General features: G+C 40.8%; 2 protein-coding genes across 7 annotated transcripts; both read left to right on the top strand.

Annotated features, from left to right (window-relative positions):
• The first annotated feature begins 715 nt into the window (after positions 1 to 715).
• arnt (aryl hydrocarbon receptor nuclear translocator) lies at positions 716 to 13,139 on the top strand. Of its 6 annotated transcripts, none has more exons than XM_051406341.1 (21): positions 716 to 1,061; positions 1,680 to 1,773; positions 1,932 to 1,973; positions 2,082 to 2,132; positions 2,319 to 2,366; positions 3,002 to 3,215; positions 3,870 to 4,083; positions 4,227 to 4,329; positions 4,432 to 4,497; positions 4,636 to 4,721; positions 4,882 to 4,958; positions 5,488 to 5,622; positions 5,754 to 5,828; positions 6,484 to 6,635; positions 6,897 to 7,019; positions 7,541 to 7,628; positions 9,398 to 9,585; positions 10,276 to 10,477; positions 10,628 to 10,805; positions 10,888 to 11,024; positions 11,121 to 13,139. In XM_051406341.1, exons 1-21 carry the CDS (start codon positions 1,025 to 1,027, stop codon positions 11,202 to 11,204), a joined length of 2,394 nt encoding a protein of 797 aa, XP_051262301.1. In that variant the 5' UTR covers positions 716 to 1,024; the 3' UTR covers positions 11,205 to 13,139. The 6 variants fall into 6 exon arrangements, with proteins under 6 accessions (XP_051262301.1, XP_051262300.1, XP_051262303.1 ...); XM_051406340.1 differs by having other exon boundaries at positions 6,894 to 7,019; XM_051406343.1 differs by lacking the exon at positions 2,319 to 2,366 and having other exon boundaries at positions 717 to 1,061.
• Positions 13,140 to 13,595: 456 nt separating this feature from the next.
• LOC127366916 (cortexin domain containing 2-like) lies at positions 13,596 to 15,499 on the top strand. Its single transcript, XM_051406346.1, has one exon. The coding sequence runs from the start codon at positions 14,507 to 14,509 to the stop codon at positions 14,690 to 14,692; it is 186 nt and encodes a 61-aa protein (XP_051262306.1). The 5' UTR covers positions 13,596 to 14,506; the 3' UTR covers positions 14,693 to 15,499.
• Positions 15,500 to 15,764: the final 265 nt, after the last annotated feature.

The raw sequence follows: 15,764 nt of genomic DNA, 5'->3' as shown, positions 1-15,764 counted from the left end.
CCACTGTTTTACCTTAAAATAGAGTATATGTACAAAAAAAGATATTACTTTTTTTTATTATTTCTTTTATATGAACAGGGACAGTGCACAATAAAACATTAACCCTGTATATAACAAGGAGAGGTGCATTGCACTGGGTTTTAGCAAGTTGCTATTTTCCACCCGTAGTCCACTTGATTTTTTTACTAAAGTTACATTGGCAAAGATTTTAACCATATAGGACACTGGTAATTGTACATATTTAAGTTGTTCTTTAGTAACCCACATGAGGAAATTCAAGTGAAAGTGAAATTAGAGAAAAATCTTTACCTTATAAGGTAAGGTTATATGATCTCAATATTTCATCTACTAGTGCTGATATATTATAAGAATAACTTCAGTGTCTGCTGGAAGAAATCTAGTAGAGCTGTCCCTTAACTATAGGCATACTGTATGACAACTTCTAAGTCCAGCTTGTGAGACATATTAAGTAAATAACTTTTAAAAAAGAGCATAAAATGCCTCTTTTTTAAATCATTTTAACCACCAAAAAGTCACATCTGCTCAGTACAAACACATTGAGAACTAAACTTTTAGAGCTCAATGTGTTTTTAACTTTACAGACCTGCAGCTCCCTCCGCTGTGCTGCCAGCGGGGCGGAGCTAAACATGGATTTCCCAACACTTCACGTCATTTGTATGTGGCCCGTGCGGTGTCCAATAGAAACTGCAAGAAGAAAACACTTCAGACAGCTTGCGCCCCGCTAGCCCGCAACGCCATCTTAAACAGCAAGGGGGGTTTAAACCGGGAGAAAACAGGAAGAAAAGAGCAGCGGAGGAGATAAAACTGATATTTTCGTGTGTGTTTGAAATCCTTCGGGGTCGCTCTGGCACAGGACAAGTCATGGATTTGCGCGTTTGTGGCACAAAATAAAGGCGCAAACGAGAGGAGAGGCACTTGTTAGCCTGCTAGCAAGGGGGAGGGGTTGAGAGCTTTTCTTTTTTTTTTTTTTTTTTTTTTTTCCCGCAGCCGAAGTTGTTTGTTTATGTTATTCCACACGGATATGTCCTCTTCAAACCCAGGTAAAGTGCGATACAAGTCACCGAGAGATTGTAGTGTCGCAGTAGTACAGCTGTGGGTGTTTCCCTGTTAAAAGTTAAAGCGGACACATTTCTGAAGATAGCGTGACAGTGTCGGCTAGGTTAGCTCAGTGGCGAAGCTAATGCCAAAGCAATGCTAGCTGGTTGTTGCATAAGGGATAGCGGCTAGATTAGCGACACAGCTAACCCTTAAGATATCTTTTTGCTGTTGTTAAATTAGAGTAAGGTGAGAAACCCAAGTCTAAGTTAGGGCGACTATCAAGCTGCGGTTTTGCTCGCTCGGTACATATGTTTCTGTTTTAGTTAGTTAATGTTTCCCACTAGGTTTATATCTGTTGGCTAAATGTAGCTTTAACGTTAGCTTGGTGTTGTGGTTGTCTCTGCAGTCTACAAATAAGGATTAACATAGTTGACGTGGAGGTTAACTTAATGTGAAATACATAAGGTTGTGATATAAAAACCAATGTCAGTCGTGTGTGTGTGTGTGTTAATGCTAATATGGCCTGTAGGTGTAGGTTTAGTTTCTTTTTCAGGCACAATAGGAAATCACCTGTCATCTCTGCTGCATTTCGTCTCTCTGTGCCTCTGTGTTATTAATAGAGTTACCAGACCCAAATCTGGGTATGGGGGCAAGTGGGACCCAAGCAAGTGGTGGAGCTGTTGCACCAAAAGGGACCAACAAAAGAAGAGCTGTGTAAGTGTGTGTTAGTGGTACAATATGTGCTGAAATGTCAGTATTGTTATTTGTCTATTTGCTGACTGGTTTACTTTTGTTTTTGACAGTTGTGGTCAAAATCCTTCCTGAGAATGTTTGTGTGAAGCCATTCATGTGCTCTCTTCTCCTTCTTACAGGCAAGACTTTGATGATGATGATGAAGGCAACAAGTTGTTCAGGTACATTTGTCTCAGTTTGTTTCTGTTATAAAGTAAGATGAGGTGTTGTGTCAAGTGTGTGGACTGTTTGGGATAATATGGGTTATGTTTTGTGTGTTTTTTCTTCAGGTGTGACGATGACTTGGGAGGGTCCAACAATGACAAAGAGCGCTTTGCAAGGTAGGATGAACTAGGAGAAACAGATGTGTGTGGAGGGGATGTAGGGGAGCAATATTATTAATGCAACAATTACGCCCATGCTGCTCTCCCTCTCCTTTCTAAGGTTTTTTTTTCCCTCTTACACCTTTTTTTTATTTTGGTAGTCATTTTTGGGCCTGTGTTTTAGTGGGTTGGTTTCATTTCCAGGTTTTTGGAGGAAGATCAGAGTTTTGCAGATAAGGAAAAACTAGCCAGGTATGGCCTGTACCACTGTGGAAGGCTCCCTCTCCTGCTTGTATCCATATCAATATTGAATGCACGGATCAAATACTATCCTGTCTCGCTGGGACCCCAGCAAATTGTCATTTTTACACAATTAATGGTATATTTGGCCGCTTTAATGCGTTTGTTTTGGTGCTTGTCAGATGCTTCTTTGCCCCAAGCAGCTGGTTGTCTCTCTCAACCCACCACTATGTTATGTGTCACTAACTGCTATGCTGTGTGTAACTCAGGGACTTTCACTTTGGTAATCCCTTACTCTTGAGCAACTGTCCCCTGTCTTTTTCTCTCCCCACCTCTCAGGACATCTGAAGGGTCTTTCTCTTTCTGCACTGGCTCTCTTTTGTCACAACAACTGGTCTTGAAAGACCAGACTCTCTTGCTTTCTCACTGTCATTTTTATAGATCATTGACTACATGTTATTGTTTTGTGCGTCTATTATTTCTCTCACCATCTCTCATTCCAACCACTTCTTCCCAAATGGCATACTTACATTGCAACATTAACTCTAAACTCTACTCCATGTTGTCCACCTGCCCGTCTCTTTCCCCCATCTCGATCCCTTCTATCCTCTCCACCTCTGCCTCCCTCCTTTGTTCACTCGCTCCAGGGAGAATCACAGTGAGATTGAAAGGCGGAGGCGAAACAAGATGACAGCCTACATCACAGAATTGTCAGATATGGTGCCCACCTGCAGTGCACTAGCACGGAAACCAGACAAATTAACCATCCTACGAATGGCTGTGTCCCATATGAAGTCTCTGAGAGGAAGCGGCAATACCAATGCAGATGGATCGTACAAACCTTCTTTTCTGACTGACCAGGTATGAGCAACCGAGAGAGAGAAATGTAGAAATTGAGGGGTGGAATATACATTTCCTCCATTAAATCGTGTGAATGAATTCACAATGGGGAATCTTTGAGTTTTGTTGAAAGCATATTTAGAGTAGGCAACATTTCCGATAAGGCGGGTGCTTCTTGTGTTGAGAAAAAAAAGGTAATTTAATAAACAGGTCTCACAGTCGCAGTGTAGTTCACACTTTCTCAGCTCAGTGAAAATAGAAGGGAGGAGGACTGAAAGTAGCACCTTTTGCAAGTTTAGTTTTCTCACAAAGTAGATAAAGAGTTGTTGCTATATTTGCAGACTATCTTTGCTGTTGTCGGTGTAATCTAAATGTGGCCCTTGGTGAACTTGTAAATTGTTCGAAAACACACTTTGAGAATATGCAGTGACTGTAAGCGAGCCTCCATTGGCTCTGGTGAAGCTCCTTGCTGCAATTAGTGTAACTGTCACGGAGCTAACGCATGTCTGTATACACCCTGCACATTTCAACAGTGTAGACAGCAACGACAAGGTCACAAGGGGCCTAGGGATGTGGGTTCTAAATTTGGAGGAACACGAAGACTTTAAATTCGTGCTCCACGAGAGATCTATTGTTCTCACTGCTTAGCATGTTTTTGATGCCATCTGCCTATAGGAACTGAAGCACCTCATACTGGAGGCAGCTGACGGCTTCCTTTTCGTGGTGTCATGTGAGACTGGCCGCATTGTTTACGTTTCTGACTCCCTGACACCCGTCCTCAACCAGTCGCAGTCTGAATGGCTCGGCTCCTCCCTTTATGATCAGCTCCACCCAGACGACACAGAAAAGCTCAGGGAGCAGCTCTCTACTGCTGAGAATAACAACACAGGTACAAAGCATGTACAGACACTAATTATGCAGATGGTAGTCAATTTCTTGTCACTATTAATCTCAATTAATGAATTATTCTAAATCCCCTCATTACACAATACATTATTAAGTTGAATATGTCTTGTATTTACCTTTTTAAAGGGAGGATGTTGGACTTAAAGACAGGGACAGTAAAGAAGGAAGGTCAGCAGTCGTCAGCCAGAATGAGTATGGGAGCCCGTCGATCGTTCATCTGCAGAATGAGGTGGGGTTCATACTATAGTTAATGAACCAGTTAATTTTTTTATATTGATATGTCTGCCTAGATGCATAAATTGCCCATGTGGTGGCCTGTGCGTATTTGCAGGTGTGGCTCTTGTCCGGTGGAACCAATGTCCATGAACAGACTGAACTTCCTTAGGAATAGAAACAGGTGACTAAAACCAAACAGGGTTTCTTTAGCATTTTTTTATTTATTTTTTTATTGTGTTGGGATTGCTGTGCAGAGGATAAGAAAACCTGGAGTAGGGGAGTGCTTTAAATTTCTTCATTCCTCTTTCCTTCACCTCAGGAATGGTTTGGGTACAGCCAAGGAAGGGGAGCCTCAGTATGTAGTGGTCCACTGTACAGGATACATCAAGTCCTGGCCCCCTGCAGGTAAAACGAGTAGTTTTGTAAAGGTTGGCATATATAGCTATCTGTTATATTTGCATTATAATTTGGCTAGGACCTGTACATGATGCTAAATTTAGTAAATAGTTTTTATAAGTTATTCTTTGTGGCCAGTTTTAACAGTTTTTGCATGTTTGGGCTTTAGGAGTATCATTAACAGACGATGAAGCAGACAACACTCAGGGGAGTCGCTACTGTCTAGTTGCCATCGGGAGATTACAGGTATGACAGAGGCATTTTGTGCTCAGTCAACTCTCAGAGTGACAAAATAATTTTTAACTAATCATGTTTAGTTTATTATTGAGTGATATATATTTGTAAAGGAAATATATGTAAGTAAAAGAATGGAAATGTAACCTATCCACCTTAATGTCACAAATTTGTATCTCCAACAAACTGCAATAATACTTGAGCCTTATATCAACAATCAATGAATAAAATCGCTTTCACTGGAGGTGGAAGAGACGTGTTCTTTTGAGAATGCATATCTACCACATGGCAGTATTTTATGGTCACAATCTACAGTCCTATCTGAAGTGGATTGTGGCTGATGTTTGTACTGTTACTATGTGTTTGGAAATCCTTCTTTTACCTGTAAGCTGTCAATTGTAAAACATTGACAATGTTCACGACTTTTGAGTAAGACCTAGTGATAGTAGTAGTGGTGATTTTTCCACATGAAATTGAACATATAAAATATAAGTAAATGCATGCACAATGTAGCTAACGTTGGCTCTTTTTTCTCTTTTAGGTGACTTGTTGCCCAGGTGAGACAGACATCAACAGTATCAGTGTTCCAGTGGAGTTCATCTCACGCCATAACTGCCAGGGCATGTTTACCTTCATAGACCACCGCTGCATGGCCGCTGTAGGCTACCAGCCACAGGTGAGACTCACAACAGGTGGAGATGTCAGGGACTGTTTGCCCGACAACATTCCCTAACAACCTTCTTGCCACGAGATGGTGTTAATGTCTTCTGGGCTAATGGTGGTTGTATAATCTGCTGTGTGTTGCAGGAACTACTGGGGAAGAATATTCTTGAGCTCGCCCACCCCGAAGATCAGGGCTTACTGAGAGACAGCTTCCAACAGGTAGGACTGTCTGAATATGTGCAGTTTGTTAGGACTAATTTATATCTCAGTTGATTGGTCTCTTGTGTTTGTACTAGCACATTAATGTGTTTACAATGTGTTTGCGCTTAACAAGAGTACTCCACTGATTTAGCATTGCACTCTTATAACACTGTTTAAAAAGATAAGGTCCAAATTGTTGCAGCAAACAAGAGATATAGTCTGTTTTATCACACACATTCTTTTTCATCATCAAAACCCGGTGCCTACTTTACCCATAATGCTACTCTATTCTACTTTTTGATTCCAAACTTGTCTTCAGCCTCAGCCCACACTGCATCAGGTGAAATCATTTGAGAACATTTATCAGATTTAGAGAAGATCTGTCTGGAGCAACAAAGGCTTTATACAATGTTTTCCACATATACAGTTGTACTCAATACCTTTCTTAATGTGTAAAATAGGCGGAGTTCCACTTTAATTAGCCGGGTTCTTGTTGCCTTTTCACAATAATCTGATTTCTTAAATGTCCCACTTTTTAATCAGGTTAGAGTAATTAAAAAGGCGGATTCCATATATGTATTTCATATGTCACATGTCATTGCACGTGTGTATGACGAAGAATTAAAAAGAATACTACTGGTAGCAAAGACACTTTCTGATCTTGTGTCCACAGGTAGTAAAGCTGAAAGGACAGGTCCTGTCAGTGATGTTTCGATTTCGCTCCAAATCCAGAGAATGGATCTGGATGAGAACCAGCTCCTTCACCTTCCAGAACCCATTTTCAGAGGAGATTGAGTATATCATCTGTACCAATGTCAATGTCAAGTGAGTCACACACGGATTTTTACCAATACGCTGATTATGTAACATGATTACACAATAAAACACAGCACATAATGAAACCACTGACGTCTTGAAACGTGGCTGTTGTGAAAGATCCCTCGATCTGAATGCTTTGCTATCACCCTCCCCCCCAGTTCCTCTTGCACCCTTACCACAACCCCTTTTAAAAAAACCACACACTGATCACTCTCTCCCTACCTCCCACCTCTCCTCTGCACCCATCTCTTGATTGTGGGGCAGTAGAAACTCAACTCAGGATCCCCTCACTCCCATCTCCTCCCCAGGGGGTTCGCTGCCCCCCTCCCTGTGCCAGAACAGCCCAAACTGCCCTCCTGTAGTGCTCAGCCCTGGGCAGGTGGCCACCAGGTGAGACCAGGCCTGGCCTGACTATCCTCCCCCTGCATGGGAGAACAGGGGCTGCTTCTTCATGGGAGACTACTGCTGTTTCTAGCAAACTACAGTCCTTCTGTTTTTGTTTTTTTATTTCCCACTCCGGGTGATTCTTCTCTCCATTGTATTTGTCTCTGTTCTCCTGTAGTATTTGAGAAATAGTGCTGTTGTCTAATGAGGAGCATGTCTAATAGCTGTTTTCTTGTAGTTTTTTAGTGAAGTTGGTTGAAAGGGATCAACGTTTAACACACGTGATTTAGCATGTTAGTGGTATGTATTCGTATAACAGACCTTTTTCTGCTGAAGCGTGTGACTGTCTTCCTCTTCTGTCCTCGTTTCTCTTTTTATGTTGCCATGGTGACCGGTGGCGGGTTGAGTGCTATTTTGTCAGCAGGTGTTTGGGATTTCACTCAACAGTGGAGGGCATGGAAATGGAAATGAGACTATTTTAGACAGACTCCCTCACTCTCTCTCTCTCTCTTGCTTTTCCTTTTCAGGCAGTTACAGCAGCAGCAGCAGGCAGAGCTAGAGGGAGGTGGAACCAGGGACAGCCTGTATGAGGCAGGACCAATCACCCACTCACAGGTTAGTCCATGCATGAGTGTGCATGTCCAGTTTGACTGAAGCACCGATTATGCCCTGCTTCTCATGGGTCCCTTGTCCCTTTTGTCCCCTTGACTGATCAGGCCTTTTTTTGTGGAAACAGTGGCAGGATGTTGATTATTTGCTCAGCAGGAATACAGAACCGAGTTGGGAGACTTCCATTATCGCAACCTGGCTGCCTGCTGTTCATGATTTAAATTAAGTGGAACACTTTCTCTGTAGCACTTGGTTACCCAAATACATTTGAAGCCTGGAAGTATTCTCAACAAAATTCAATTGGATGTGTTTGCAAGTTCATGACTAAGTGTGTCACATTTGATCTGTTTCTCTTTCTTTGCTATGCGTGTAAGCAGAACTATACAGACAGCTAGCCTTTGAACTTTTCACTGGAAGCAATTGTGAAAATGTGGAAATTCAACAATAGTGATTACAAATCAAACAAGAGTCAGACCAGAGGTGTTGGAACACTGAATTTGCAGTGTAACAAGAGAAGTTGGTTCACAGAACTGTAAATTGTCCTCACCAGTGAAAGAATATTGTACTTCCCTATTGGAAGAAAATCATGTCAATTAATCAAACTGATGTACAGTGCAGTAAACCGTGTGCCACTAGTATGCTTAACATCAGATAAAACTCTTAAAGTGTATAAAACTAAATCTTGAATACATATTTTGCAGTTTAGGTTTTACAGTAGCAATTTGTTTTGGATCAATAATTTAGGCAACAGACGTGTATATGTGTGTAAAATTATAACGCAATATGATCATATCATCACAATAAACTTGTTCTGGCACTTATTATTGAAGATGATATTGAATTATTGCCAGTTCTTGTTGGCATTCAAATGTATTTGTGAGTGATTGTGGTTAATTTATCATACGTACCTTTCATGCACCCACAGAAATCACAAAATGTTGTAAAACCATCTATCAAAATGTGTGTGAACCCTGAACACAGTAATTAATCTACTAAATGTATACATAAAGTCTACAAGACTAAAAGTAAAATGAGTAAATTACTTAACAATTAGCCCAAAAGTACACTAACGTAGAACGTTGTATCAGCAACATATTAGCTACAAATAGCAAGTTAGCGAAATGGCTACTTTTGTTAGCATTAAACCGATTGCAGAAAAACAACTAATATCTTAAATAACAAACAACAGCCACAAAGTATTCAATTGACTTGAGTAGGGCTGCAGTTCATGGTTAATGATTAACAATGTCATTGTCAGTTCATCTGCCAATCATTTTCTCGATTTAATTGGTTGTTTTATAAAATGTTGTTTTATTAGTGTAATTGTTTAAACTCTAGACTTGAATTAACTATCACTGGTGTGTGTAGGGCCTCAGCTGAACACACTGTCAGGTTCACCTCCCTCTCAATACACTGACGCATACAGTAGGTCAATATTGTCGTTTGATTGGTAGCTTTTCATATTTTTAGTTTACTTCTTGTGTTGGAAGAACTTGGGAGTCCTACCATGATTGCAGTCTCCATCTGTTGTGAATGTCATTCAATTAACGGACATTGTATTGCAGAAACTATACAGGCATTTGATTGTGGTGCCATATTTGACAGCAGTTTGACAGCCTCAGTAAAAATTCAGGTGTACTGCTGCGTTAAGGAATCGTTAATTTCAAGCTATTTAACTTTTAGTTTGAGATGATGAATGGCCGTGATTGGAGACTCTTCACCACTAAAAGAGTTTTGGAGTGGGATCCTTGACTTATACTTTTGGTGGTCCACAGATGCCTGTGCAGCCAGTGACAGCAGCAGGGCCAGACCACAGCAAGAGCCTTGAGAAGCCAGAGCTCTACCCTTCCCTTTTCCAAGGCCCAGATCAGACCAAGGTCCTGCCCTCCACGCCCGCTCCCTCCACGCAGATCTATCCCCAAGCCAACAACTTCACTGCTGGTCGTCCCAATGATGCATACAGGTAGGAGGCAATACTTGATCTTACCAATTTCCAGGAGCTCATCCAGACACTTAGTCAGAGACTTATACAAACAACATGGCACAGAAACAAGGAGCATGTCTGTAGTTCTTATCCTGTTATTTTGATATCTGAGTTAACTAGGTTATATTGTTAACTTGGCATAACACGTCATTTTTTTCCAACCACAATCAGTAATGTTGAGATCTGAAGATAATGGGGTTGTTATCTACTGTAGATTATATACGAATAGCAACAGGGGCATTTGTGACACATTTATGTAACCTACTAGCTGGTTTGCATGTCTGGATGTTTTGGCTATCAAAGCAGAGCTTGCAGAGTCACTTTTTTTTGTACGATGTTGGATTATGTGCAACAACAGCCAAAGGCAAAACTCTCAGTTCTTTCAGTTGTGAATCTGCCACGTACTATAGTCCACATGAAGGTTATAGGAGAACAAAAGCTTCCCACTTGTGCTTTAAGTGGGCGCAGATGCTGCCTGACAAAGATTATGGTTCAGTCTGAATGTGTTCCTGAAAGCAGTTAGTGTATGTTTCAAGTAGCTATACTCACTTTTACGCTGACTTTGAATACGGATTCTTTATTTGCTTTTTAATAATGTTCTCCTAGTAGATGACAGCCCAGGTAATGGCTCTCTTTGTCTCTTCTCTCTCCCTTCACATTTGTCCACAGGCCAGTCAGTATGACTCCACAGATAACTCCACAGATGGCACAGCCAGGCCACTCAGCAGGGCAGATGCTGGCTCAGATGTCTCGTCAGAATGGAGTCCCGCACTCAGTTACCCCCTCTAGCACTGGAAACCCCCTCCACGGAGGACCAGCAGCAGGAGGAGGATGGCCTGGAGCTGGAGTTAGACCACAATTTAATAACCAGGTAAGCCAGTACAACATCATTGCCTGATTTTGTTTTGCCTTTGGTGATATTACTTAATCAATCTTCATTTACAAATCACTAACATCAATCAATAACATAGGCCCCACCTATATGCTAGTCAGTAAATTGAGTTACTCTTCCTCTATCCAGCAGGCAGCTCCTCAGGCAGCAAAGACTATGTCTCCCTCGTTTGCACCCATGGGAGGATTTGGAGGTGGCCCTTCCAACTCTTTTGGCCAGATGCCTACAGGTGCCGCTCCCACCCCAACCAGCGCTGCAAACTACTCGCCGATTAATGTGCGGGCCAACCTCAACACCAATGGTTATGGTAAGTTGTGTGCATACATGTGTGGATCTGAGTCTCTCTGTTATACCGCTGCATTCTCTCACCCCTCTGTGCTCTACCCCAGATGTCTCTCAGTCTGGGCAACAGTTCCCCTCTCGGGCAGCAGAGGCAGTGTGGCCCCAGTGGCAAGGCCAGCAGCACTCACAGAGTAATGCAGAGCAGCATCCTCATGCTCAGGGCAACCAGCAAGACATGTTTCCTGTGAGTGATACAAGCCTTATCTCTCTCTCAAGCACCTTTTTTCTGCCTTTCTCTGTCACTTAAAATAAATCTTGTTGTCTCTTTAATCTGTTGCAGGATGTGTTGTCTATGCTGGACCAGCCTGCCAACTTCAACAGCGATGACTTTGAGATTCCCATCTACCCTCCATTTAATGAGTGACCTGGTCAATACTTCTCTGCTGGTCTACCCCCTTTGTCTTCTTGACTGTTTTTGCCCTCAGTCTTTTGTATATTCAGCTCTTCTGCTCCTCTTCTCTTCCTGCTCCTGAGAGTAGCACTCTTCCCTTGCTTTGCATGGCTTAAGTTGCACTGCCACAAGCCAGTTAAAGATGGAGGGATATATCGGACAGTGGATATATAGGGGAGGAAAATCAAGGAATTGCTACTGACTAAAAGATGATTATTTTAACAATATTCCAGCCATTGTAAGAGAATTCTCTAGCTAGCACTGCCCAAAGCTCAACAACCTATGTTGTAGATATGTGATATATATCTATATATCTCTATATATCTCTATCTAAATATATATAAAAACGCACAATCACACAACCACACTTGAATACACTGCACAAAAACACTCTCTTACACTCTGGTAAACATATACAGGAAGTAAACACACACATACAAAGGCCTTTTATTCTAATATGTTCCTAGTTTTTCTCAGGCATTGATGAAGAGTGTATTTTGCTGTTTTACCCTTTTAGCATGTAGACTAATAACTCAAATCATTGATTAAAACTCTCAGGAAATTGCAGGGATATACAGCTTTGGTGATTTTTAAATTTTCCGCTGCTGCACGCGAACCACCACAGTCTGTGCTAACCTCACTCACAGTTTTAAATCCACAGCATGTCTCTGCATGTCAGCACTGCTTTCATGGAGCTCTTCTACAGTACTGAGTACGGTTTTCTATGTACATTGGTGGCCTCACCTATAAATTGAATTATTTAGTTTTTCCTCTACATGTGATTTTTTTTTTTTTTTCTTCATAGAATTATGTACAGACACAGTGTTATGATGGCTACATACTGTTTGTCTAGGTGCCCTTTGGAAATGTATCTATTTTTCTTTGCCTACATATACATATATACAGTATGCATGTGTGTATGTATGTAAAATGGATGCGTACGGTATCATTATCAACTTTAACACAGTCGTGGGGTTTCTGACTTGCTTGATATTCTTCTTTCTGTCGCCCTGCATTATGCTGTACCAGTATGGGCTTTTTGTACTCCTTTTTGTAAAAGAAATACAAAAAAGAAATCGCACAGCAATAATTAACAAGCAGGAATTGTGTACTTTTAAAGCCATTTGTTATTGCTGTCATAAATGTTGTTCTTGATTATTGTTATTTTTAAAATGGAGAAACATAGTTATGTTTGATTTTAATTAAAATGTTTCCCTGTATTTTATTATTTCAAAACTTTTGTTGACCTCTTGACCCCTCCATTGCCCTTTTCTGATTGGTATGTTATTAAAGGTTTAATCAGGGTATTCAGGATTAAAATGGAATAAACTGAGCTAAAAACAATATAAGTGACAATCCCCGCCCCCAAAGTTTTTTCCTTGTTTTTGTCTGTGTGTGTTTTGTCCTCTGTGTTTGTAACAAACAATTGGACTTGGACTGAATCTTTGCCAACCAGATCCTATCACCTGTGTTTTACAATCATTTTTTGGTAAGTTTGTATTATAGAAGAATGTTGTGGGATGAATGAAAATGCTTTTAAAATATTTAAATTTTTATTATGTAGAATTAGTTTAAATTTGACCCTTTTTATTATGGTTCTCCATTGCCTGTGTGCAACACTTGCACACTCAGGATGACGAATTCTGTAATTGTATGTAAATCGATGCTGATAATTGTCCCGTTTTCATCTTCCAGAGGGTGGTATATTGGTGATTGTGTTGTCTTTGTTATTGTTGATAACCTCTTTGTTTGCTCTGTATCCAGGTTATTTTTTTTTTTCAATGATGTGAAGTTTTATCACTCATAGAAACACAAATATATAAATATACTGTATATGTCTATGAAATGTTAAGTGAGAGAAAGAAATGTTTGTTTTTTGTATTAAATTGTTATATTGTCAAACAAGAAGCGGTTGGACTGTGTTTTGAACTGCTCACACTTCAGGTCATAGCAGGCTTTCCTCCGCAAACACTATCATTTAATCCTTAATCAAAAAGTCAGGTAAATTTCCACTCTTGTTCATGGTATCAGTTTTTACTGTAGCGGTGCACTCTACTGATCACGCTCATGCAAGAGTCATGGCTGTCTTTAATTACATCCATGCATGTATTGACTTCCTTTTCTTAACTGGTGAAGAAACAAAAGCCAACTTTGGTTTGATTGGCCAGTATCTGTTTTCCTTCCCCATTCTGTGTATCTGTGCAGACGCAGAGATCTGTGGGTACGTCCTGGGATCAGTTTCCGCCTTCATCTGTCCCTCCTCTCTATTCAGCCCGGGGGTGAAAACTGATGGAATTAATGCTCGTACTGGTCTAAGATAACTTTACAGCTATGCTCTGTTTGGGTTGCACTTGAGTGACATCTTGTGCTGTAAATCTTGTTTTGCTGGTATCTTTTTAACACACACACACACACACACCTCCCTGTGTTTCTACTCAGATCTTTTATTAGCATAGAGTCACTTTACTCTTAACGTGCGTGGATCTCTGTAGTGGCATCAGAGTACAAGCAATCTGCATTTTTTTGGGCAGGATCAGTTTCCAACCCCTCTCAAGTGGATTGCCACTAAGGCGTCATATCCTCTTTCTCTTCTTCAACCTTTTCTTTTTCCTTTCTGCATCTTCTGCATTCTATACTGTGCTTTTCCTCCACTTTTAGACTTAAAATAACCCTGTGCATGTGTGGTGGGGGGTTTGTGTCGAGGGAACTGATTGGTTCAGTATAGGCAGAGCATCTTAGTCTGCACACATTTGCTTTATGAAGCTTTTAAAACAAATTTTTCTGTTGGCCTGTCATGTGTCCATGCCCCGTACTGACCGGGGATCCAGTGACTCTTGTTAAGGTGTCATCTCCTGTAAAAGTCTCTTCTCCTGAGGTGACCAGAGAAATGCCTGGGTGTTCTAATCTCAGGAACGGCCTGATCGTTACCAAACTCCTTTATTAACTATTCATGGGGGACACAGGTGCCAAATGGGGCTCTGTGTGTCCACCAATCCATCTTATCTTTGGGAGGAGGACAGTAGGTGTCAATGTTGGGAGAAAAAAAAAGAGACCAAGACGTAGAGGAACGGATTGTTGAAGTTGGTTTCTCAGATAGAAACGATGGGTGGCTTTTAGCATCAACAGAGGAACTGGTCGACTCAATTCAGATTAAACATATACTGGATTTTGGAAAAATTCAAACATTTGTGGAACTGCTACTCCTGTAAACTATCAAGAGGAAGGTAAACAACAGCTGAGGAATAAATAGGCTTTTCTTGTTTGGATTTGTCAACATGGACCCCCCAGCCCCCCCTGTTGCCAGGTTTGAAGTGGATGTGGACCTTGGCTTCGCCCTCTTCTTCTTCTCCCTGCTCTGCTTGTTCTTGTTGGGGGCCATAGTCCGCTGCGCCCAGCTGGTGCTGGACCCTTACAGTGCTATCTCGGTCACTACACACCAGGAGGAGGAACCGGAGGAGTGACAGACCTACACATCATATAGTAATAGACAACTCATCCTCAAATGGGATAGCAAAGCAAAAAAGGAACCGCCACCAGCCAAAGAATGTTTTTAGGCTTCTCTTATGACCGAGTCGGACTGGTGAAGTTGTGTCTAAACAATATTTCCACTTTTATATAGTTTCTACCAATCTAGGTATATAAGAATTTTGTACGAAAACATGAGCAGCATCCAACAACTTCAAATCATGTAAGTATGCAATGGAGATCACAGAATATACTTACATAGTGCTGTCTATGCTTATATAAATCAAGCTATGCGTGATTAGCATGTAGTTGTTTGAAACTCATTAAAGTGTTTATATATTCATTTAGAATTGACATGACCAACTATGTCTAGACATTATTAACTTTTTTCATTCACATCCCAGAATGCAAAGTGGTCAAACATCAGAAAAGATATGTGATATTTGGCCATTTGGGCCTCGTGCTACGACGTGCAATGTGTTCATGATTTATTTATGTTTTTTTATTTTAAAATGTATAGAATATGTTTCCATGCAGACAGGCCTTTCTAGGGTCCATATACATTAATACACTAATACAAACAGCCACAGACTTGAACCACGGAGAACAGAAAGGCTGAGGCAGACTCCTGAGTTTATCACCTGTGATCTGTTCATAATACCAGAATGTATGCTGTGAAAAGCTGCTCGATAAAGAGGCAAATTCCCTCTTTTCCACAGTAACAAAGCACAGATGTTTCCAAGTTCTCAATGATGAGAATCTCTAATGTAAAACAGATGTTCTGCTCTTTCTCCCAAATTCTGTCACACAATGTTTTGGAACTTTTGCATAAACTTTCATGCAAGTTGCTTGTTATTGAACAAATTAAATAAACCTTTAACTTTAAGCATGTGTTGGTAATTCATCAGCTGTAGGTCTTTTAACAGCAGGCAGCACCATCCAGCATCCAGAGAAGAACCAGGAGAGATTAGTTTTTGCAACCCTCCTCTAAGGCAGTAGTTCTTAGTGTGAATTGAAATGAGTGATTACTACTAATTAATAGCAATTAAAAGTACTGGAAAAAAATAA

The sequence above is a fragment of the Dicentrarchus labrax genome, unplaced genomic scaffold, assembly GCF_905237075.1.
Source record: "Dicentrarchus labrax unplaced genomic scaffold, dlabrax2021, whole genome shotgun sequence".
In the NCBI taxonomy this organism is placed as follows: Eukaryota; Metazoa; Chordata; class Actinopteri; family Moronidae; genus Dicentrarchus; species Dicentrarchus labrax.
The sequence above is the reverse complement of the archived record's forward strand: the minus strand, read 5'-3'. Positions and strand labels throughout refer to the sequence as shown.

Bases quoted from the DNA above. Each gene is read 5' to 3' on its own strand.
- LOC127366916 (XM_051406346.1), top strand. From the start codon at position 14,507: ATGGACCCCCCAGCCCCCCCTGTTGCCAGGTTTGAAGTGGATGTGGAC.
- arnt (XM_051406340.1), top strand. From the start codon at position 1,025: ATGTTATTCCACACGGATATGTCCTCTTCAAACCCAG. The intron at 4,959-5,487 runs GTATGACAGAGG...TTTCTCTTTTAG, and splicing joins TTGCCATCGGGAGATTACAG to GTGACTTGTTGCCCAGGTGA. The intron at 5,829-6,483 runs GTAGGACTGTCT...TTGTGTCCACAG, and splicing joins TGAGAGACAGCTTCCAACAG to GTAGTAAAGCTGAAAGGACA.